The 23,439-nt window shown below is 50.5% G+C and overlaps 1 protein-coding gene across 3 annotated transcripts in view; it reads left to right on the top strand.

The window, feature by feature from the left end:
• The window catches only part of STX18 (syntaxin 18), a 121,162-nt gene that overhangs the window by 55,390 nt on the left and 42,333 nt on the right, over positions 1-23,439 (top strand). For all 3 annotated transcript variants that reach the window (XM_042984946.1, XM_042984947.1, XM_042984948.1), the window contains exon 2: positions 15,187-15,254. In XM_042984946.1, the coding sequence (XP_042840880.1) occupies positions 15,187-15,254 (68 nt within the window). The remainder of the gene's footprint in view (positions 1-15,186; positions 15,255-23,439) is intronic.

The raw sequence follows: 23,439 nt of genomic DNA, 5'->3' as shown, positions 1-23,439 counted from the left end.
AGGATACGTACAAGCCAGTTACCTCTTTTGTTTCTATTTCACCTACATCTTATCGCGCAATTATAAATGTTCCTAATTTCTTATGACCAGACTTTCCAAGGTTCTATGGCTGAAATCCCTGAGCCAGAAATAACAATAACCCTAATGAATGAGGATCCCAAGTACATATACCCTTAGACTCATGCTGAGCAGCCAGGAAAGCATAAAAGGACTGAAAAGAAGCCAGCAGGGTTCGGTCATAAGGAACTTTGAAGTTGATCGAGCACCAAAAGGTATCTCCGTGTTTGAGTCAAAAGGACGTTGTCGTCTAACCTTCGGAGCGTGTGGGTGAGGAACCGAGGCCCAGAGCAGTGACCCTGAGGTCCTAGAGCTGGCTCGGGAGCGGGGTCCCCCACCCTGCCCGTCCAGCACGCCTGCCCAGAAGCACTCTGTGTTCTCCAAAGGAGCCGAATGGGCACGGGAGGCCTGTGGGGTGCAGGTGTGAACGGAGGTGGCGGGGAAAGCGTGCGGCGAGTCTGGAGACAGCTCTTTGGAAGAGAGCGCCTGCACTGAGAAAAAGGAGGAAAGATGCGGAGGAGAGTGTGTTGGGGTGCAGGGGAGGGACACTGGAGGCGCATCCCGCCGAGACACAGGACTGACAGGAAGCTGAGTGCTTGCCAGGACAGAAATGCCGTTTCAGCGGTGCCCGTCGTCCGCTCCGCACCCGGCTGGCGAGGGCTGAGGGTGAGGGGGCTGGCTCCCTGCGCCGGGCCTCTTCTCGTAGGGGTGTCTCGCTCACCTCCTGTGAGTCTAGCATCTAGCATCCAGTTTGCGCTCTTCGTGGCCCCTGAGCTCAAACCAGTCGCTTCCTCTGATGCACAGCTGAGGACTCAGCAATCCCTTCTGACTCTGGGGAGACTTGGCGCGAGAAGGTGTGTTCGAACCCGGTGTGGCCTTTTGTGTCGTGTAGGTGTCACGTGCTTTTCACCTCGTGCACTAGTGTTAAGCTGGACGTGGAGGGGGCCTGAGTCCCGAGGGACAGCGGCACGAGGCCACGTTCAGCCCTTTTCCCGAGTGGGTTGTGCCCAGGTGAGCTTCCCCTGAGCTGCTTTCCAGAAAGGCTTCTCCAGATGCCCCGCCCTCGTGGAACGGACCCTGGGTCGGGTTGCCTCTGCCACTGCCCTTTGCTCTTTGCCCTGTGTCCCCTTGGCTGCCTTTGCTCCCGCCCGCGGAGGCTGCGGGGGCCGCCCATCACCATGGAGGCGGTTCTCGTTGGCTCTGCGGCCAGACTGTCTGGGACCGCGTTGTGCTATGTCAGCGACCTTTTGTGGAGCCACGAGCAGTGTGTGCGGCTTCTCTCTGGGCCTCAGTTTCTTTCTCTTTCTTTCACGGGGGGGCAGCCCCCCAACCCCGAGCGGTGGTATGAGGGTTAAGCAAGTCAGTATGTGCGTCTCAAGCTCCGAGCCTGGTGCCTGGCACAGAGCAAGCACCCAGTAAGTGTTAGTTACCAGTCCTCCGATGGTGCTGGGTTTGCACCAAACCCAGGTTTCTCTTCTTCTGACTCTGCAACTTCCCACACTCCTCGGTGCTGCAACTTGGTGAGAGGCCGTAGCCGTCTAGCGTGGCCCAGGTCTCTACAGCTCCCCTCCCCTTCGCTGCCCCACGCGGTCCCCAGGGCACAACGGCCTGGCCTCGTGGGTGGGACTCAAGCGGGGATGAAGGGGAAGCAGGGGAAGAAAACTTACAATGTTTGGGCAGGTGCTACGTGCCAGACGCGGTGTCAGACCCTCCACGGACATTACTTTCATCGAGGGCTTGTGGTGGCCTTCAGAGTCCTTCTCGTTTGTTCGGAGGTCAGGGCCGGAGAAGTAACGTAAGCACAGCAAGACCGTGTATCTATCGCCAGCGTCAGAGCTGGATGAGAGCTCGCCTCTGTAGAGTCTGTGCTTGAATTACCGGGACTGGGAGCAGCGCAGCACCCGTGCACCCTGCACGCACCGTCTCTGCACACAGGTCTGTCTGCACACGTTCCACACACGGTCTCCACACACACGGTGTCTGCACACACAAAATCCCAGCTCTACACATTCAGTTTCTCTGCACGCATTGTACACACACAGTCTCTGAATACGTGCTCTGTGCATAATCTCCGGACCAGACAGGGCTTGGAGGGGATCTGAAAAGCAGTGTGAGGTCATGTAGGAACCTTGGGTTGGAACCCCTCCTGTATTCGTCGTCCTCCCTCCCTCTCTTCTTTATTACCTCCTTTCTTACTGTGCCTGGCCCGTTCTGGGTCTTACATATTTGTCAAGGGAACAAATAAAAGAAACGTTTCCAGGCACACAGAGAAGAAAGTAGTGATGATTAACCAGCACAGGCTTACAAAGCAGGAGCCATACTGCTCCCCGCGTCCCCCCCCCTCCCCCCAGCCTCATTAGTGTCAGTTGCTAGGCAGGTAGGTGAGGAGATCTGCTTTCAGAAGGCACTTAACAAGGTCTCCATGATATTTTGTAGAGGAAACTTTTTTTTTTTTTTTAATGGACTGAGGATTTGGACTATTGGGGCATGTGTGACTGGTTGGGCTGGTTGTCCAGCTCAGGGAGCTGGAGGGGACTATAATAATTCCATGCTTTTCCAGCCCCATTTTCATCCCATTTTTAAAATTATTTTTAATTACAGGTGTCTTTAATGGCAGGGTGGTCAAGTGGCAAATAACAGGAAGCCAGGGGAAAATAGGAATATAGTGAAGGTGGAGATTAGCAGCACCAGTCGTGAAAGAAATAATGTTAGCTATTAAGTCGTCCTGACCCAGTGACATGAAAGTGAGTACACTCTTTGGTGGCATTAATAGAAACCTAAAGGCTAGAATAAGGGAGGTGATGTTTCTGCTTTCCCCTGCATTTCCTGCTGACACACAGAATATCGAGTCCGTTCTGTGAACTGCATTTGAGTTTTGAGGCCCGTAATTTGCAGCATTCAGAGGACACTAAAGAAAGCTTGAGTGTCTTGACTACGTTTAGCTTAGAGAAGAGAGAAGACTCACGTAGGGAGTGGAGGGGGGCCCCACGAGCTGAACCTGATTCAGAGGGACAAAAAACTTTGTACTGTTCCAACTAGAACGGGCGACCTGGGAGAGATGGTGAGCCCCCCACCATCAAAGCAGTAAGCGTCTGCCAGGCCCCTTCTGGTCTTGAGAATCCAGGAAGAGAAGAGAGATTTACCTGTTTCGTGCTCTGTGTATCACGCAGCACGCGCGAGGCACAGAGCAAAGCCAGACCGGCCGGGAGTGGACAGTTTGGAAATGGGAATGTTCTAGCAATGCCAAGTGAGTGCAGTTTGGGGCGCCAGAAGAGTGAGGATGAGAATGTCTAATTAGATTAAGGTGTGATCGAGAAGATAAGGAGCTGGAGAGAGAAGGTTGGGGCCAGAGGAATGAGGGGGGAAAGGCTGAGCCCGTGATAAGCTGCTGCTGCTGCTGCTCGAGGTTGAAGAGGTCCGAGACCTGTTTAAAAGTGAAAGTTGCATTGAGCCCCGTGGGTCATTCAACGTTGTATGGGCTCTTCACGTTTCGACATTAGGTCCTGAGTTCTTCGATGATCTCGCTAATAACACTAAGAACCTAAGATTTTCTTTTCTTTTTCTTTTTCTTTTCTTGGTTTCTAAGTTTCTTAAAGGGATAGAAGCTTAATATTTATCAGAAGCGGTACTTTTCAGGTTGCTAATATGGGAAGTGAGGCTGCCAAATTCATCCCAACAAATGTTAATCATCCTTGTCTCCTTGTTTAACCACCCCTCCCGTCTGCTACTCAGGACTGACAGTAGAACTAGGAACACCAGTCTCTCTCATCTTTCGTGCACACATTTCTCATTCTCCCACTCCCCACGTGTCTGTCTGTCTGTGTGTCAACACATGCTGAATTCTGGAAAGTACAGTCCAGGGTGGCACTGGTTCTTAGCAAATATCCAGAGTAGGTTATTTAGCTACCGAAGACAGTTTTCTGTAGGTCACAATCGCCTTGTGTCTTCTAAGGAAGTTACCAGACTGGGGATACACAGCACTTTGTATGTTTACAAGTATATATTTATGCATGCACATACAATGTATGTAATGTATATAACGTCCAACTAACAGATATAGCACGCCTCAAGGAAGGCTTTTTGCAGAGAAAGTGGGAGCGAACCCAGAATGCCATGTTAATTCCTCCTTGGGCCCAGCACATTTGAGTAGAACACAGATAGAAAGAAGACATTCCAGGCAGAGGGAACAGTAGGTGCCAAAGTGCAGAGGCAGAAGAGGAGGCTGCTTCGGGGAAAGGCTTTTCGCCTCTGGAATGTGGGGGTGGTGGTGCAGGAAGTGCCGAGGAGAGGGTGGCCAGTGGTTCAATTCCTTTGGCGGATGTTGAACAAGTTGAATGGATGGGCCTGCCTGACCAGTTTAATTTGCGGGGTAGAAAAGAGGGCAGCCCTGAGACTTTCTATCTTGAGGAAGCAAGAGAGAGGCTCTTTCTCCTTGGGGGAACAGGAAGGGGACCAGAAGGGACCGAGTGGCCAGGAGGGTTGAATGTGAGTGTTTGGATAATTAACACTCCACGTTGCTCTTGAGGCACCAGCGGACCCGCAGGAGAGGTTGGATGCGCTCAGCGGGAACACAGGAGCAGGGCAGAGGCTGGGTGGGAGTGTTCTGTAGATGGTGAATAAAGCTGGGGGTGGGAGTGAGTGAGTCTAGCCTGAGTAAGGTTCACGGGGTAGCAAAGGCAGAGGAAGCGATGAACGAAGGCAAAGAAAAGTTTGCCAGAGGCTTAAGAAGAGAACCCGGAGAGAGGGAGAGAGCGTGGGGTCCCAGGAAGCAGAGGGAGACTGCTGGTTCCTTGGAGAAGGGCAGGGGCAGGGAGCTTCCTCAGGGGTTTGTGAGGACGGGTGGAGAGTGGCCAGCACTGCCGCGGTGACTGTCACCCCTCAGTACCCTGCATTCATCCAAGGGTGGTGTCATGCAATAGAAATTAGGGGGGAAGTGCTGGGAGGGGCCCAGCCCGTGGCGCTTGCTTCCCAAACAGTTGCCGAAGAAAAGAAGGAAGCAAGAAAGGGCCACTTCCCATGTATGCGGTCCCTTCACAGACCAGCTGCTGCGACCTGGCACCGGTGGAATTTCTGTGGCGTTGCCAGGCTCTTTTGTGGGTGACAAGTCAGCGGGGAGCCTCTCTGGCACAGGGACCCACAGCGTGACTGCAGCAGGGTCGCCATGCTCCAGAGGCGCCTTGGTTCTGAACTTGTAGCTGTAATTGGTATCGATGCATTTTCAATTATGGCTGAAGGGAGTGGATTCAGATTTAGTTAGTGGGCCTCCAAATTAAACTTGGGAACACAGTCCTTGTGAAAAATCATGTTAGCTTATCAGTAGTTGGCAAACACTTATACAACGGTGGTTCTGGCTGTGCCTTTGGCTGCATACTAAACTGAACAGCAAGCTGTGTCCACTGATTGAATGAAACAAAAATAATGATTTTGTGTTACAGGGAACTTTTTACAATATGCCAGAGGGACCTACTGGAGTCTCTTTAATCTTGAACAATGGTGGTTTCTTGCAGAGGCAAATTATGCAAATCGGTACTTAGTGTTTCATAATCAATCAGGTCTTTGTTGGAAGTGTTGTGAGTGCCAGCAGAACAGAATTCCTAGCATGGGGGTGGGGGGGAGTGTGGGGGGTGGCTTGCAAGTCAAACCACTGCTGTGACCAGCAAAGGACACTTGTGACCGCTTTGAACTCTCCCCAGTTAAAAGGCAGCCGTCCTTTGAGAAGAATCCCACCGTTTTGTACCAGGCTTTTTGTTTTACGGTGTATCTCGCTTTGGGTAATTTACAAAGTCCCCGGGAAGGAGCAGCTCGCAGGACTGTTCTGTGGGCGACCCACCCAGACAGAGCTGGGCCTGCCGCCTGGGATGGCAGATGGCAGCCATGCTCCTGCCCCTGGAGCTCCCTTTGTGCCCAACCTGCCTCCAGCGCGGTCTCTGCACGTCGACGTGGGCTCATCCGAGCGCACGTGTAGATTTCCAAACAATGGCGTCTCAGCTTCGGCCTGCACAGAACAGTTAACCTTTAATAATGCTTTGATTCTAGATCAAAAAACAAAGAACCAGAGAAATTTTAAAAGCCCTTGGGAAAACGTGGTGATGTGTTTGAGAGTTCCTGTCAGTACTACAGCTGTAAGACTTGGGTCGCCATCTAGTGGATAACGGGAAGTATGAGCCGCCGCGCTATGGGGTTGAACCCTCCTCTTAGTTGCTGAAAGGGGTAGAAGATGGGTTTGGTTCGGAACACGGAATCACCCTCGGGGAACCGCGTTGGGCTAGGCGTGCGCCTGAGCAGCTTATGTCAGATAGACCCGAAAACATTTCACAAGATGCTAACGTCTCTGAAAGAGATCCACGTGCAGGAGAGGGCCTCGACCTGGCCTGGGAGTGGCAGAGAAGGCTTTTAGGAGGCATCATACTTGAGCAGAGGGCTTGGGTCAGAAGACTGGGCTCGGGTGGGGGGTGGGCTTCGAATCTGGAGATGTCCACAGGGAGAGGGACACCCAGGGCCTCGGGCTTAAGGAATCAGGCCTGAGTTGTCGGTAATGGGGAGTCCCTGTGCACTTTGTCAGGAAGTATGTGCGAAGATTTGCCTTTTTGTCCAGAAGTATTTTTTGTCTGGCTACAAAGATTATACATGCTGATTATAGAAAAATGTTAAAGTACAAAAAGGTTTTAAGAAAAAAGCAAAATCTCCAAATCTCACCACCCAGACAACCGTCAGTATTTTGAAGAACAGTTTTCCGTCTTCCTCTCTGTGTATGTGTACAACGTTAGGTATGATTTCGTATCTTTTCCATAAGTGCATCATGCAGTATGTGCTTTGGGCGACCTTGCTTTCCCCTCCGTGCTCAACAATATGCTTGTGGGAAACCATCCATGTCTGCGGCCCAGGCTCACCCAGGGTACCTCACAGGATTTCATTGGTGTGCATGCTGGGATGTTAGCGGTTTAGTTTGGTCCCTCCTGGTAAAACCTTGTATGTACGAGGACAGGTGATGTGACAGTCTTTTTTTTTTTTTTTTTTTCCCCCTGTCAAATGCATCTGGATTAGGAAGCACACTTTTTATGGTAGATGGGTTATAGAGAATTTCAACGTCTTGATGATTTTGGGAATTAGTCTTATTTAAATATAGCCACTTAAAAGTGAATTTATGTTCAGAGAAAGAAAGGAACGGGTCACATGAATACCTGTAGTTTCAGAATGCAGTTCAAATCACTTGTTTGATTAAGTATCAACTTCCTAAAGAGGCCAGATCCTGGCCGACCCTGGAGTGTGGCTGTTAGCTTTGTGCTGTCCCATAGCTGGAGACCAGGCCTTGAACCGGAACAGCTCGGCTCAGCTTTGGGTACTTCTGATCTCAAAATGTCCCTTCTACACTCGTGGTAAAAGCAAGCCTCACAGACCTGCCGTGCTCGGATGGGACGGCGGGGTCATCTTTTGGGTGGACTTGGAGAACACTTGCTTTGGGAGTCACAGTCTCCCATTGGTTTCGAACCGCTTACCTGGGATGTGTACCCTCCATGTCCTCTCATCTGTGACCTGGGATTATAATGGAGCCTACCCACAGGGCCGTCGGGAGCAAATGAGATAATGGACGCGTGGTATTGACACTGGTAAAAGCTGGCAGGTAGCTCGTGCTACTGCTGTTTCCTGAGAGCTGCATTCTCCACCCTCTCTTTGTAGTGAAGCCCAGGGAGATTAAGCGACTTGCTCAAAACTTCAGTTGGCAAAGGTTAAGAGTTTAGGGGAGCCTATAAGAGCACCCCTTTCTTCTCAGCCCAATTTTGGAACCACCTGAAAGAGAAATACAGGAGTTGGAACAGGAAAATCCACACAGGGAGCCTGGCTTTAGGTTCGTAGTGAAATATGGGGGGAGCTTGGGTCACAATATCCCCCCTCTGCTGGCTGGCTGGCTGGCTGATGGCAAAAACGGAGAGGGCGAGAAGGAGCCGAGCTTGCCCATTCTCCTTTCTCCAAATCATAAACCAGTTAAGTGGTTCCTCTTCCCTCTGAGGCCAGGATATTGGTCCCACTGAAGCCTCCCTGCACCTGAAGCCTCGGCAGTGGGGGGGCGGCAAAGCAGAGGTCAGAACCCAGGAGTCTCTGCCAACCCCCTGGGTTTCTTGCCCTTCTCTCTCTTGCCCGCCCTGCTCCACCCAGACCCGCAGTCATGTGCCCAGAGTCGGCTCCTTTGCCCATGTCCGCCCGGGGCTAAAGGTGGCTGCAGGGGAACTCAAACGCAGGGAAGGAAAGCCGTTGGGGAAATTGCCTTCATTGTTCGTTTAAGCCCTATGTTGAGGCTGTTTAAGGATTGAAGGAAGCTCAGGATGAGCTGAGCATCAGGAAGACTGCCATTCTTCCTGACCGCCCTGTTTCCTTGCTCATGGCTGTGGGCCTTCCCCCCCCCCCCCCCCCCGACATCCAGGTGGCCTTGCCAACTCCAAGCCTGCCGTGTCGCAGAACACGAGACCCAGCAGCCGACCCGGGAGGAGACGGCTGGAGCCAGTGGCAACATTCTCTTCCGATATGTGAATATTCCTACTGTAACATATAGGTGACTTTTAAAACGAGCGCTGTGTCTGGAAGCTTTTCTTGCAGATCTTTCGGTATCCGCTGTAGTTAAACACGTTTTTTAAGATCAACATTGTACACAAATACTCTCACACGAAACCCAGCTTCTATTACTGGGAAGAAGGATGTCAAACTTCATTAAGTTAAATATTAGTAGTTTTTTGACAGAATAATACAGGATAAGTGACTTCGCCTTTGAGTCACAGAGACCTGTGATCAGTCTCAGCTCTGTGTCTTTTTTTTTTTAAGTTTATTTATTTATTCTAAGAGAGAGTGCGAGTTGGGGAGGGGCAGGGAGATGAGAGACAGAATCCCAAGCAGGCTCCGCACTGTCAGTGCAGAGCCCAACACGGGACTCAAACCCAGGAACCGTGAGATCACGACCTGAGCTGAAAGCAAGAGTCAGATGCTTAACCGACTGAGCCACCCAGGTGCCGCCCCCTCCCCCACCCCGTTCTGCGTCTTACTAGCCTTGTAACCTTGCATGGCCTCAGTTTTCATGTTGCTTAAATGGGAACGGGGGTCACGTCTAACTCATCCGGCTGCTCTGGGGAGAGTAAAGGGCAGCCCGTGCCGAGCAGTTTCTGCACTGCCTGGTACACGTGGCTGGTGCTCAGTGAGTGACGGTCGCCGTCGGCTGTAATCACGTGTGTGGTGCTTTGCTGAACACGGGATATGAGAAGAAAGGAACAGCTGGACGTTACTCGCTCGGATGCTCTTCTCAGTTCCCAGTCATCCCTTTGTGGATACTGTGCTGGAAAACTGCACTTGTGACCTGTCCACAATGTGTGCTTTAATTTGGAGACTGAGAACGCAAGCCTGATACTTAGAACGCCAGGGCTCCAGCCAGACTTCACCCCGAGGTGTCCCTCAGCACGTGGTCTGTCCCGTCTCTGACTCCGTGTTGTGACCTGTAAAATAGGCTTGATGCTGTCCCCTGTGATCACGCCTGGGAGAGTCAGGTGAGCCAGTGCACGCAGCTCTGGGAACGGGAAGAGCTCTGGGAAAAGCCTGGTACACCGTCTTTTCTCGGTGACGGTTTTGGATTTTGAAAGGGGCGTCCACCCTGATAAATGGAATTCTAAGCAAAGATTGCAAGTACTTAGAAATAAAGCCGGTAGAGATTGTGTGTGGAATTGAGTTGTTGGTTCAAGTGTGGACAGCAGAAAATCTGCACACAAAATGACTAAAAGTGTTAAGGGAAGAAAGCCCTAAATGGGAGATGCTTTAAAATGTTTTTTTATTAAGGGAGACTTCAGATGCTCCCTGAAGCAGACAGGATGGATGACGAAGCCGCAGGTACACGTGTGCCCATCCTCACCTCTTACCGGCCCACGGCCCGTCCTGCTTCGTCTGATGCTCCCCTCTTCTCCATGTTGTTTTGAAGCAAATCCCAGGTGTCCTATTTGATTGGTAAATTTTCAGTGTATTTCTCTAAAAGAGAAGGATTTTAAAAACAGGGAAGTGAATCCTAGTGCTTCAGATATTAAATACCTCCTGCATTCCTTTTCTGTCTCAGCCTGCAGTTCACGTCTCATTTTAAAGTGTGTTTTATGTTGGAGACGGTGGACGCTTCTCGTACAATATAGCAATGTAGTCAAGCCACAGCCGGTGGGCATAAGAACTCTTCCTTCCGTGGCGGGCCGGCCATCAGTCAGCTGGAAGGTGACGGGCTTTGTGAGGGCAGACCGGCTCCTGTGAAGCGTGCCAGGCTGTGCATCCTCGGACCTTAGTGCTCGCGCTGCCCCTCTGCGCGCACCGCAGTTCTCCTGACTCCAGGAGAAACACGCACAGACGGCCGGTGTGCCCCCCCTTTGTTGGTTGGTTCACACTGTTGTGTAGGTACAATCTTGTGACAGGTCTGATACCTTTTTGACCCAACTCGTACGTCAGGACTTATCAGATCTTGAAGCTCTTTCTGTTGGATTTCCAGCCCCCCACAAACTCCCCCCCGCCCCCCGCCCTTTTCCTTTTCCAACATTTATTCTCTACTGCAGATACAAAAATGAATAGGGCATAGATCCTGACCTCACGGGGCTCAGTTGAAGTCTAGTGGGGGGTCACAGATAAATACTTGTTATGTTCAATGGAAAGTGCTAACAGGTATCTGTAAAATACTAAGAAAGGTGTTCAGGAAGGCTTCGCGGAGGAGGTGACATTTAAGTGGAACCTGGAAGGACGAGCAGGGATTCTTCTGGTGGCATGGGGTTGGGGTGAAGAGAGCTGCTCTGGGCAGAGCAAGAGCAGTCACGAAGGCACAGAGCTGTGAAAATGGGGTGTCCCTCACCTGCCCAAGGCTGTGATGTGCCCCACAACATGGTTCAGTCCCCAAAATACTCCCTGTTTTCAACCCTTGCGTTTGTCACTCACCTGGTCCCACAGAGACCCTTCCAGTGACCTGTTCCTTCTCCCGAGACTCTTCCTCGCCCCCTCCATGTCGTTCAGCGATACCAAGACTAAGAGATCGACACTAGTTTAGATCTTTATGGGGCAATAAAATTTCCATTTTACTCCGATTTCCTTGTCAAACTTGACACCGGAATGGCCTTTCTCCTTTTAAAAGTGAGGGGCGTTCTCTTTGGACACACACATAAGTGATTCTTTTAAAGTTACCACTAGATGTGGAAACATTCACAATTCAAAGCATACAAGTGCTCACACCCCTGCAAATTTGAAAATACAAGAGCCATAATAGAATTGTTGAAATATAATAAGCTGTCTTTGGCAATGACACCTCCCCACCACGTGAGGGTGCGTTAAGAAGGCAGCTCTCTGCGCCGTGGGAAGAGGGCTCTCACCAGACCACGTCTGCTGGTACCTTGATCCAGGACTTCCCAGCCCCCAATACTGTGAGACCGTGTTGTCGTTTAGGCCACGCAGCCTGTGGTATTTTGTTATAGCAGCTTAAATTAGGACACATTGTATTAGTTTCTTACTGCTGTTGTAACAATTTACCAAAAACCCGGTGACTTAAAGCAACAAGAGTGTATTATCTTATGGTTTTGTCGTCCGAGGTCCAAGACGGGACTTTGTAGGTTGAAATCAAGGTTGGGCAGGGAAGCGTTCTTTCCTGGAGAGACTTAAGGGAGAACCTGTCTCCTTACCTTTCCCAGCTTGTAGAGGCCAACTGCATCCTCCGCTCCCTCCTCTGTCTCCAGAGCAACCAGTCCTCCTCCCACTGCATCACTCTGCCCTCCCTCCTGCCCTTCCTCTTCGACATTTAAGGACCTTGTGATTATATGGGGCCTTCCTACTGGATGAGCCAGGATAATCTCCCTATTTTAAGGTCGACTGATGAGAACCTGAATTCCATGTGCTATGTTAATTCTCCTCTGCCTTCTAACAGAACGTATTCACAGGACTTGGAAGCCTTTGCAGGGGGAGGGTGGCATTTTTGTACCTGCAACAGCAAACACAGTTCTTTAGGGCTTATCCGGTACCCACTGTTTTGTTAACATTCAGTAACGGTTTTTGAGGCTCTGCTTTGCTCCGGGAACTGTGCCTGATAAGCACAGGAAAGGGAAAGGGACCCGTCACCCTCTAGGGGCTTGCCATCTACTGAAGGGAAATTGGTCTGAAATTAGTCACTGTGGTCATGAAGGGAGGTCATGAAGGAAGGGGTGAGGTCGAGGTGCCACGTTTTGTGGGGGAGTGGGGTCTGACTGTGCCCGGGGGTGTGGAGCAGATACAGGGAGGGAAAGAGGAGAAGTCTGTGCAGGAGGGAAGGTGGGTAGGGCATTCCAGGGAAAAGGAGAACCATATGGGTGTGTGTGTTGGGCAACTCTGGGACTTGGAGCCTGGCGCCTGCTGGGAGTGTGGCAGGGACTGAGGCCACACGGGACTTGTGGAGCTGGACTGTGAAGGGCCTTGAGTGCTTTATGGGAGTTTGGACTTGACTCCATTGTTTAGGCCCGGAAGTTGCTTGTTGGCTGCCCTTTGGCAAATCAGCCTTGGAACTGCTGCTTTTGGCTGCAGTGTATTTAAATGTTTATTTATTTTTGAGAGGGAGGGAAGGGGAGAGAGAGAGAAGGAGCAAGGGTTGGGGCAGAGAGAGAAGGAGAGAGAATCCCAAGCAGGCTCCAAGCTGTCGGCAAAGAGGCTGACGCGGGGCTCAATCTCATGAACCATGAAATCGTGACCTGAGCCACAATCAAGAGCCGGCTGCCCGACTGAGCCACGCGGGTGCCCCTGGCTGCGGTGTGTTTTAAATCCAGAAGTCACCACCGCCAGATGTCCTGTAGCATCCGCCGTTTACCTCGCCTCTTGCGGGCAGTGGCAGGGCAAGGGGACAGAAACCGTCGCAAGTTCGAAAACAGGACGGTAACGTGATCAGTTCTTAACGTGTGGTGCAGTAAACACTTCGTTTGTACTTCTCTTGAGTATTTTCCCCAACAGTCTTAAAAGGCAGATTTTGCAAGGCAGCTGAGGGGGAAAGTAGGAATAAGAGCGTGAGGAAGGTAGCTGTGTTGTACAGGAAAATAGGTCGGATGTGGACTCCGATGGTCCTGCGTTTGACTGTAAGCCCTGCCACGCGCTGACGTGCCAAGTGGGTAACGGTGGGTGAGTCCCTTCGCTTCCGTGAGGTTCACTTTGCCACACTGGTTCCCGTCGGAGAGCAGTGCCGCGAGTGCCCAAGCAGGACAGCAGGGAAGAGAACGAAGTGGTGTGAGTGAAAATACCTAGCAGGGCAGGGCTAGCGGACAGACTCTCAACCCTGGTTCGTTACCCGGCGAATGAGCGAGTGCCGTGGCCACGCTTCATTTTCAGTGTGATTCCTGCTCTGCACGTGCCTGAAGGCCCTTTTCCGAACCAGATTTATTATTTATCTAGACCCTGTGGGAAACCGAACCGATCCCCTGTTGACCTGTCTCCAGACAAACGCTGAATGTTTTCTTTGTGATAAATACTATCTTTGTATTCAGACATACGCTCGTTCCACAGATACTCGTCGACCACCCCCGTGCCCCATGTGGCGCTGAGACCTGCGTGGGGGCTGCACAGCCCCCGCCCGTGCGGTTCACCGACAGGGAAGCAGAGGCCGTGGCCGTGAGTGACTTGGTGCCACGTGGGCGGCATGTGGAAGTGCTTTTAGGTTGAGAGCAAAGCGAGAAACAGGCCAGGAACACTGTCGTGGAAAAGATGAAAGTTCAGCGGACCCTTCAAGGCCGGGGTTGTGTACGTCTGGAAGAGGTAGCAGGGGCATTAGGAAAACGAGTGAGCGCTGGTCACAGGACAAAGCAGGCCACCGGCCTGGTTAATCAGTCTCTCCTTCTGGAAACACTTTTGTCCCTGTCGACCAAGATCCTAGACTTCTTCCCACCTCTTTTTACTTCATTTTACTTAGCTTGTAATCCCTAGCTCCACACGCAGTACCTGGGCACACGGTAGGTGCTTTAGAGTAGGGTTCGCTTATGCTCGTCCCCAGCCGTCACAGAGGCAGTCCTTTGTGCCTGGTGGCCTTTCGGTTCATCCGTGGAAGTAGGCCATCGGGAAGATGGAGGTTTGCTGTGTGGGAATCTGTCGTTGCCTCTGAAGCTTTTAAATCTGCTGCTCTGCAGGGCCCCACCTGCAAACCTGGTATCTCCAGCCTTAGACTCCGTCCCCAGAACGCTTGGAAGACGCAGTTTTTGTCTGTGGTTTTAGAAGACACATGAGGAAAGGAATTGGCCTTTGTTGAGCATGTGCTGTGTAGATGTTAGACGTGCATGATCTTATTTAATCTGGACGTTCCTTAGAGGTCGTCTCTTCATAACATCCTGGATCTATCACAACACTTACAGGTTCAGGGGCGACTTTGGGAAAGTTAACCAAGTTAATGACAACAGATGACCCTTGACCAACCTGGGTTTGGGTTGCCTGGGTTCACTTATGTGCAGATTGTTTTTTTGGATAAATGCAGTATAGTCCTGTGAGTGGGTTTTCTCTTTCTTATGGTTTTCTTTAAATTTTTTTTTAATCTTTATTTATTTTTGAGAGAGAGACAGAGCGTGAGCAGGGGAGGAGCAGAGAGAGGGAGCCACAGAATCCGAAGCAGGCTCCAGGCTCTGAGCTGTCAGCACACAGCCCGACGCGGGGCCCGAACCCAGGAACCGTGAGATCGTGACCTGAGCCAAAGTTGGACGCTCAACTGACTGAGCCACCCAGGCGCCCCATCTTTCTTATGATTTTCTTAATAACATTTTCTTTCCTCCTGCTTGGTTTTTTGTATGAATTTAGTATATGATATAACGTACAAAATACGTGTGAACTGACCATTTATGTTATTGGTAAGGCTTCTTGTCAACAGTAGGCTACTAGTAGTTAAGTTTTTGGGGAGTCCAAAGTTATATATAGATTTTCTGTGTGGGGGTTGGCGCCCCTCGCCCCGCATTGTTCAAGGCTCAGCTACATATGAGAATCCAAACCGAAGTCGTCCCGTTTGTGGCTTCAAAATTTTTCTATAACCTGCATTCCATCCTCTATTAATTTAAATTACACATGAGTGTAACATATCCATATCACTCTCTCTCTCTTTCTCTCTCCCCCCCCCCCCCATGTTAACAGTTTGCTTTCTTTTCATTCTAGATTTCACACATTGGCAAACTGAGAGATTTTCTCCTGGAACACAGGAAAGATTACATTAATGCTTATAGGTAAGTGCATACTTCTTACCATGGCTTTGGTGACTGAATTCTTTTCCATACCTATATTCCTTTTGAGGCATTTGCCCTTACTTTTTACTTACTCACCCAGAGTCCCCGTGGGGAAGATCGGTTCGGCCGTGGTGTCGGTGGCAGAAAGGACCGCCCGTCCCCAAGATAGGCTCTTCTCTACCCTCCAAGTCCCAGTGCGCCCCACGGCACGATCTTCAGGATCGATGCTGCCACACGTTTGCATCTGTGTTGGTGCCACACACGTTGTGAAACACGTAGACACACACGAGACCCACTCTCTCAGCACGGACTTACGGAACCCACGATGGAACGCTGCCGGTCATGTAAACATGTCATGTCGGTGCGTTTCTTGCATCTAGAGAGGGTTTGGTTAGCTTGCTTTTTTAAAAGAGAGAAAGCATTTTGATTGAGCCTTCCAAAATGGTTTCTGGAATGGACTCCGGCTCTCAACAGATACAGGAGCGTTGCAGGGCAGACACCTTGTCTCCTGTGCTTCCTGACCTCCATTCATACCTGGCGGTGGGGTGGACTGTCCGCCATGGGACTCCGCTTCAGGCCTACTGTGTGAATTCACGAGGAAGTTGGATGGGATGTGCGAAATGACATCATAAGTAATTTTATACTTTTAAATGTGCTTTGTTCGTATGGTTTCGGAATGTCGTAAAATTCTTACTCTCAGTGCATAGTACCAAGAAGAGCTTCTTTTTAAGCGCTCAGTTAAAGTAATAGCTCAACACTAGATGGCAGTGCAAATTTCATTTCCCGAGGTGTGTGCGAGTGTCTCCAGTACTGATTTGATAGTCCATAAGAGTGGAAGCTACAGCCATTTTGGGAAACTCAACCAAACTGGCATAAACCTCTCTTTCTAGCTCCTCCCTTTGTACCTGACCCCTTAGGTCACATAAGTGGCTATAGAGGCCTTGCCTGGAAATCCATTGTTAACTTCCCTTTGCCTTGAAAAGGCGTCCAACAAGGCAGATGTTTTAAATGTTGGTTTAGTTCAAGCCACCCCACTCCCTTATTAGCACTGTGAACCTGAGAAAGTCATTTAATCTGTAAAACCCTGTCTTTCTCCAAACCGGGACTTAGCGAACTACCGCCTGTAGGCCAAGTCCACCCAGCTGCCTGTTCTTGTACAGCTTGTGAGCTAAGAATAGTTTTCGCATTTTTAAACAGCTTGGAGAAAAGACTAAGATCTCACCACATATGAAAATGATACGAGATTCACATTTCAGTGTCCACAAATAGAGTTTATTGGAATACCACCAAACCCATTCATTTACACATTATCTTTGGCTGCTTCCGCGCCACAACAGCAGAAGTGAAGGGCTGCGGCAGACCGTGCAGCTTGCAAAGCCTAATGTATTTACTCTCCGCCCCTTTTCTTTTCTTTTTTTTTTTTAAACGTTTTATTTATTTTTGAGACAGAGAGAGAGACAGAGCATGAACGGGGGAGGGGCAGAGAGAGGGGGAGACACAGAATCGGAAGCAGGCTCCAGGCTCTGAGCCGTCAGCCCAGAGCCCGACGCGGGGCTCGAACTCACAGACCGCGAGATCGTGACCTGAGTGAAGTCGGACGCTTAACCGACTGAGCCACCCAGGCGCCCCTTTCCGGCCCTTTTCAAAGCGTTTGCAGAGCCCTGCTCTAAACAGAGGGGTTGATGATCCCTCACCAGCTAGTCGAGAGATTCATACAAGACAGTATAATTGAAATGCAGTGCATTTCCATGCATTTATGAGATGATTGTAAAGGGTGCTGCTCTGTAACTTGGCAGTCGTTTTCACCTTTTCTTAAAAAATGTTTATTTATTTTTGACAGAGCACGTGTGCGAGCGTGAGTCAGGGAGGGGTAGAGACAGCCGAGGGGACAGAGGATCTGAAGTGGGCTCTGTGCTGACAGCGGTGAGCCTGATGCAGGGCCCAAATTCAGGAACCGCGAGATCATGACCTGAGCCGAAGTCAGACGCTCAACCGACTGAGCCCCCAGACGCCCCTCAACTTCTGATGATAAAAGTGATGTTAAAGGCATTTATTTCTGCTCAGCTCCCACACAGTGTGCATCCATGTTCCCAGACGGCTCCGAGCCCTCTCCCTTTGTCGCCCGGTAGAGCCAGCTGCTGGCCCACGGCTTCCTCCTTCCCAGCTGCTCTGCGGCAGATGCACAGATGGACACCCCAGATCTCTGGGGGCCAGTCCCGCTCTGCCACTTACTGGTTGTGTGGCTTGAGTGTCGGAGCTCTGGCCCCTGAGGCTTTTTGATCCCGACTCATCCATCTCCCCATTGTGGAAACTCAGTCTTTTACTCATTTTTCCCGCTGCAGCTGCTCTTTGCCGCCACGTGCATCCTGACCTCCAATCCTACCCCTGTTCGCGTCCCTTCGAAAGAACGTGGGCTCAGGGGGTCAGGCACACCGAGGTTCAGTCCCACTGACGCCCAGTGTTAATCATGTGAGTGTCTAGAGCTCGCTTCACGTCTTTGTGCTTATTTTCTTTTTTGTAAAATGTGGATAATGTTCTCGTGAGGATTACATGAGATGCGCAAGCTCCTGGCACATAGAAGTCCCCTGGGGAACGGCAATAGGATTGGAACCCCGTGGGACCTGTAATGAACTTGTGTGGGGGGGTGGTCAGTTAGTAAAAAACACGCGTCTCCTTCCTGCCCGACAGCGGTGGGAGGGAAGGAGAGAGAGATGGCATGCAGGAGTCAGGTGAACGTGATGAGATGGACGAGTTACCAACTTTATCACCGGTAAAAATCCAGGGGGGGCGGGCAGAGCTTAGGTCTGAGGGCGGGCGGCCTTGCTGAAGGCTCCTGAATTAGACTCGCTCAGCCATGACCGCCACCAAACGGTCACAGGCGCTGGAGCACAGAGAGTGGGGCAGGCCCCTTTATAGCACAGGAGAGAGAGGAAGACAGCAGGACATCAGTTCTCTGTAAGCAAGCAGATCCCGGAGAGGAGAGAGAGAACAGAGCTGTGGCTAGATGCGTGTGCGTGTTCGTGCCCGTGCCCAGGGAAGTGCCCTCCCGCATGAGGGCAACAAAACTATACCACTTGGGGGGAAAATTTCCTTGGTTTCTGTTGTCCCTAATAGAACCTAGGACTAGGGGGTAGGCATCCCCTCAGTGACGTGCGTTCTCTCCCGATAGATAAGGGCCGCCCTTGTCGTGCCCCAGCAGGTCCCCCCTCCTGACGGTGTAGACGTCCACAGCCTGCCTTTGACCACTTCTGCCTCCCAGTGTGCTGGCCTTGGCCAGGAACATTTTAGATGAAGTATGATCATGGAATTGAAAGAAAAATTGCCTTCAGACCTATAAAGCTATGTTAGTTTGACATAATTAGGAAGCTGTAATTTTTTCCATAATGTAGAGCTCAGACTTTATTGACCCATTTAATTTTTTTTTTTTTTTTTAGTAATGACATTTTACTAGAGCAGAGCAGCACGCAATGAGGTGGCCTCTGGCTGGATCTCTTGAATGATTTTAATTAAAAATAATGTTTCCACTTCTGGTAGATGTACCTTTTCTGCAGTGTCTTGGCAACAAAACAATACCACTTGGGGGGGAAACTTCCTTGGTTTCTGTTGTTACTAATAGAATAACCATACTGTCAATTTCCAACTCGAAAGGTTAACGGGTAATGTTCCTAAAGGAACATCACCTTTTAATTGAGTAATCAGTCTTATCAAATTAACCTTTAGACCTTTTCAGTTTCCCTGAGCCGAGTTTCCATTAAATCAAAATAGAGAGTAGGAGGATGTTAATCTAATGTTCTTGGAATTAGTCATTTATAGATCCGCTCCACCCACAGGGTGCATGTTCACTTGGAGGTACCTTTCTTGTTTATTTGTCCCTGACCCCTTTTCGCCTCCATTTCTGGTGAGAGTGTTTCTAGTTTCTGTTGGGGAGGAGCACAAGACCAGAGGCCCCCCTGCTCCTGTTTTCCCTTCCCCGCTCTGCCTGAGGGGCTGGGGGAATGGAGTGTACCTTACGTAGGGCACATTCTGTTAGCATTACCTGGCGTGACCTTGGTTAAACCAAACTAGCTAAGAAAATGAGATGCCAGGGAGGTCCAGGTTCCGCTGAGAGTAGGACCATCTGTTTTCCAAGAACCAAGGGGTTTCCTTCTGTCCTTCCAACTCTACCCCAGGAAGTGAGGGGCTGGGGTCGGGATGGGAAGGTGCCTCACGCAGGGAGGAGAGAGGAGACTCACCCGACGCCCGGGACTGAGAGGCCCAGGCTCACTACTCCCTTCTCTCTTAGGAGGGGTCTGTTCCTAGGATGGATGCAGTCACTGCCTTTGCCCCTGAAGTTTTCCAGGGAAGGCTCTGGAAGGGCTCTGCAGGGGGCCTCCTAAGGAGCACAGATGCAGCTGTATATCAAGCCTGTTCTGCCATCAGCCTCATGCACCGAGTCGGGTCGTTCAAAAAGTATTTGATTATGATGCACCGATCTATCAGCCTGCCAGATCCTAAGCATCGCTCTTGATGATGCGGATACAGCAGTGAACAGGCAAAAAGTCCTTGCCTTTGTGGAACTTAGATTTTTGTGGGGGAAGACAGATAAACAAAATTAAAAAGTCAACGATACAGAGTGTTAGAGCAGGATAAGTGCTTTTAGGAGGAGGGGGAGGGGAAAGTGGCTAGAAAACGTCAGAAAGGATACAGTCTTATTAAGGTAGGTCAAGGCAGGCCTTATTAAGAGGGGGACGTTCAGTAAACACCTAAAAGAAGGGCTCAGTTTATGCAAATATCTGGGGAAAGAACATTCCAGAAGAGGGCAGCCAGCAAGTATAAAGGTCCCGGTGTAGGAGCATGTCTGGAACGTTGCAGGAGCAGCAAGGAGGCTGGTGTGACGGGGCAGGAGGGTTGGGGCCTAGGTGAGGATGAGCTCAGAGAGGCAGCAGGAGCCAGATCTTACAGGCCATCTTAAGGATCTTGTAGCTTTTGCACGCACCTTGGCTTCTATTCTGGGGGGGGGGAGGCCACTAGAAGGTCTTGTAAGGACGAGTGGTAGGACATGAGTCACTTTGTAACAGCATCAGTATGGCTGCTGTGTTAGGAGAGGCCAGAACAGCAGACCTGCAAGGAGGTTCCAGTTAAATCCAGGCGAGGGATGTCATGGCATCGTGGACCAGAGACAGAGCAGTGGGTGTGATAACAAGAGTTCAGATTCTGGAAATATTCTGAAGGTCGAGTCAAGGAGCGGGTTTGAGAAGAGCAGGCAGGGGCTCAAGGTGGGGCACATTCGTGACACAAATTCAACATCTGAGTGGACGGTTAGATATTCGTGCCTCAAGTTCTTGGAGAGGTTTGGGCTGAGATAGAAGTTTGGGACTTGTGGGCATAAAGCTGATATTTGCACTGCTAAAGCCACAAGACCAGACCAACTCACCCAGCGGGCAGTGTGGAGAGATTTCAGGGACTGGGCCATGAAATGTCCATCTTTAAGTGTTCAGGGGGCTGAGAGGTGTCCACAGAAAGCCTGAAAACGAGCAGTGGGTGAGGTGGGAGGAAATCAGGAGGGTGGTGTCGTGGAGGCCAGAGGAAGAAAACTTGAGTCAGGGAGGGGAAGCCCCCGGTTCCTCCCAGTGTGTGCAGTGTAACTGGGTAAGGGCTGAGCCGCTGTGGGGGGGCTGCTGGTGCCCTGGGAGCGAGGAGAGTAAAGTCTCCTTGGATTGGGGTCAAGAAACAGTGGTCCGGAAACTGGGGACCTGGGTGCAAACTTACTGGAGAAGTCTCACCTTTAAGAAGAGAGAAATTAGCAGTAATTCTTAGGAGACATGGAATTGAGAAGTTTTGTTTCATTTTATTTGTTTAAAATGGGAGAATAATGCCACATTTGGGGGAAAGATCCAGTAGATGGGGGAAAAATGCTATTGGTAACTAACATAGGTAGCTACGTTCGCTCTGTGCTGGCCCCGACTAGGCGCTGTGTGCACATGGTCGATGGTGCAGGGGCGAGAAGGAGCATTGCGGGGGCTGCCCTGGTGTCAGGGGGGGCAGAGCTGGTAGGTGGACATCCACCCTGGACGCGGAGTGAAGGTAGTGTCTGCGGGCCCAGCGGAGGAGGCCGGGAGGAGTGGGGGGAGCCTGGGGGCATTCTCCAAAACCAGGAAGCAGTTATCGCTCACCCTGAGGACGGCTTGAGGAGCACTGGCGGAGGGGGGGGTGCGGAGAAGGAGCGAGGGAAGGCACATGGACCACACCTGCCCGGCATCGTTCGGGACCCACCTGATGGAGCCAGTCTTGTGATGTCTGTCTGTCTGATTTCCACTTGTTCCTAAACTCAGCTAAACAGTGTGCAGTTAACTCTTGGTCTTAACACTGGCCACCGCTGTCCTTGGTCTCGTTCCCACTCCCCGGCCTCCTTCCTGGAGCCAGACTTTGCTGAGTGGCCCTCTGGAGGTTAGGATTAAAATGGTCAGATCAGTTCGACAAGACCCGGGCAAGCAGGTGGTTTTTGAGTGCCCGTCACGGGAAAGCGGCCTGTTCCCGCAGCGTCTAGATGGCACCGTGTCTTCTGCTGTTTCAGCTGGTCGGGCCGTGGCTTGTGGCCTCTGGCCTGCCTCAGTCTGTGGCCACGATACTGCATGTCACAGTGACTTTTCCCTTTTCCTTAAAATAAGAGCATTAGAACTTCAGAAGGCCGTTCTTTGTTACTTAAAATCTCCTTTAGTTTCCTCAGATTTTATCAAATGATTCTAGAAGCCCATTTGCTCTGGTTTCTTTTTTCAAAACAAAGTGTCGGTCATGGAACATTTGGTCTCCAGATCAGTACTTCTGTCCTTTTAACTGCATTATAAGGACGAGCCTCAATGGCGGTTTCTTTCTTCCTTACTTCCAGCTCTTTCACTCCTCTGTGTTTTCTACTAATGTCTGCTGCTCACCCAGGCCCCAGATCCCCGGAGCTGATGAGGCTGTGCCTCCAACATCTCTTCCGTCCCTGACAGCTTTATGTCTCCGATCCGTCACCTCTTCCCAGTCCCTGCCATCACCCACAGCCTGCCCAGTGCCCCTTTCTTAAACTTCGGCCCAGCAGAAATGTACTAGCACCTGCCTCTTACACAGCGTAGGGAGACAGAGATGAGTAAGGCAGGATTCTCTGTCTAGTTTCGATAACCCGTTGACTGATCTTCCCCCTCTATTCCATCTAGTGAGATACTGCCGCATTGATCTTCATGAGGCTGAGCCCTTCGATGGGCTACAGAATGCAGCTCCTTCCGCTGGCGCTGGAGACCCACCAAGAGCTCGTAGCTCTGCCTGTTCTGTGCTCTGGCCAAATCGAACCGCTGACTGTTCTCCAGATAGGCTCTCTCTCTCCTGATTCCATCCCGTTACTTAGTAAGAGTGTCCACTCTGGTCTCCCCATGGCCACATCCTGCCTTTCAAGATTTGGTTCGTAGATCACCTTCCTCCCTGTCAACTAGTGGGAAAAAAGCGTCCTGTCTTCTGAACTCTTCCCTTTTGTGACATGAGAGACCCCCTGGGTGGTGGTTAAGAGCCAGGATGCCTTGGTTCAAATTCCAGCTCTGCTAATTACTAGTTGTGTGACCTTGGCAAGTTACTTAACCCCTCTCTGCCTCAGTTGCTTCGTGTGTAAATGAAAAGTGTAATAGTTCCCACCTCATAGAGTTTTGAGAAATAAATGGGGAAACATATGCGAAGCACTTAACACAATGAGTTGTATTCATGCGTGGAAGGCGTTACATAACTGTTCGCCTTTGTGATGTGCAAGCATATATGTGAGCCCGTGGATGTTGCCCATCATGATGTAGTTTACTGAGAGCAGGGTCTGTGTTCACATCTGAAGCCCAGACATTAACGGGATAATTCCGTGCCGTCTGTTGGGCGTATACTGTTGACAGGGTTCTGTACTTGCCCCTATGCAATATTTATAGCAAAAATAAGACTATAGCCTTTAACAGTTTTCCATACCTTTTCAGTAACCTTTGAAACAGAGTAGAAAATCATTTACACTCTTCTCTCTCTTCCTTACCCTCAGGAAGCATTTAACTGCATATTAAAGTAATGGGCAGAGTGCCAGCGGTATTCTGTGATTTTGAACTTGCCCCTTTTTAACATACAGATCAAGCAAATAATTTTAAAAAATACATATATTCTTTTAGATTTCTAAACCTGTAAATAAACTTCCCAGTTTCTTCCT

The sequence above is a fragment of the Panthera tigris genome, chromosome B1, assembly GCF_018350195.1.
Source record: "Panthera tigris isolate Pti1 chromosome B1, P.tigris_Pti1_mat1.1, whole genome shotgun sequence".
Classification (NCBI taxonomy): Eukaryota; Metazoa; Chordata; class Mammalia; order Carnivora; family Felidae; genus Panthera; species Panthera tigris.
This window is presented reverse-complemented; position numbering and strand designations above follow the sequence as displayed.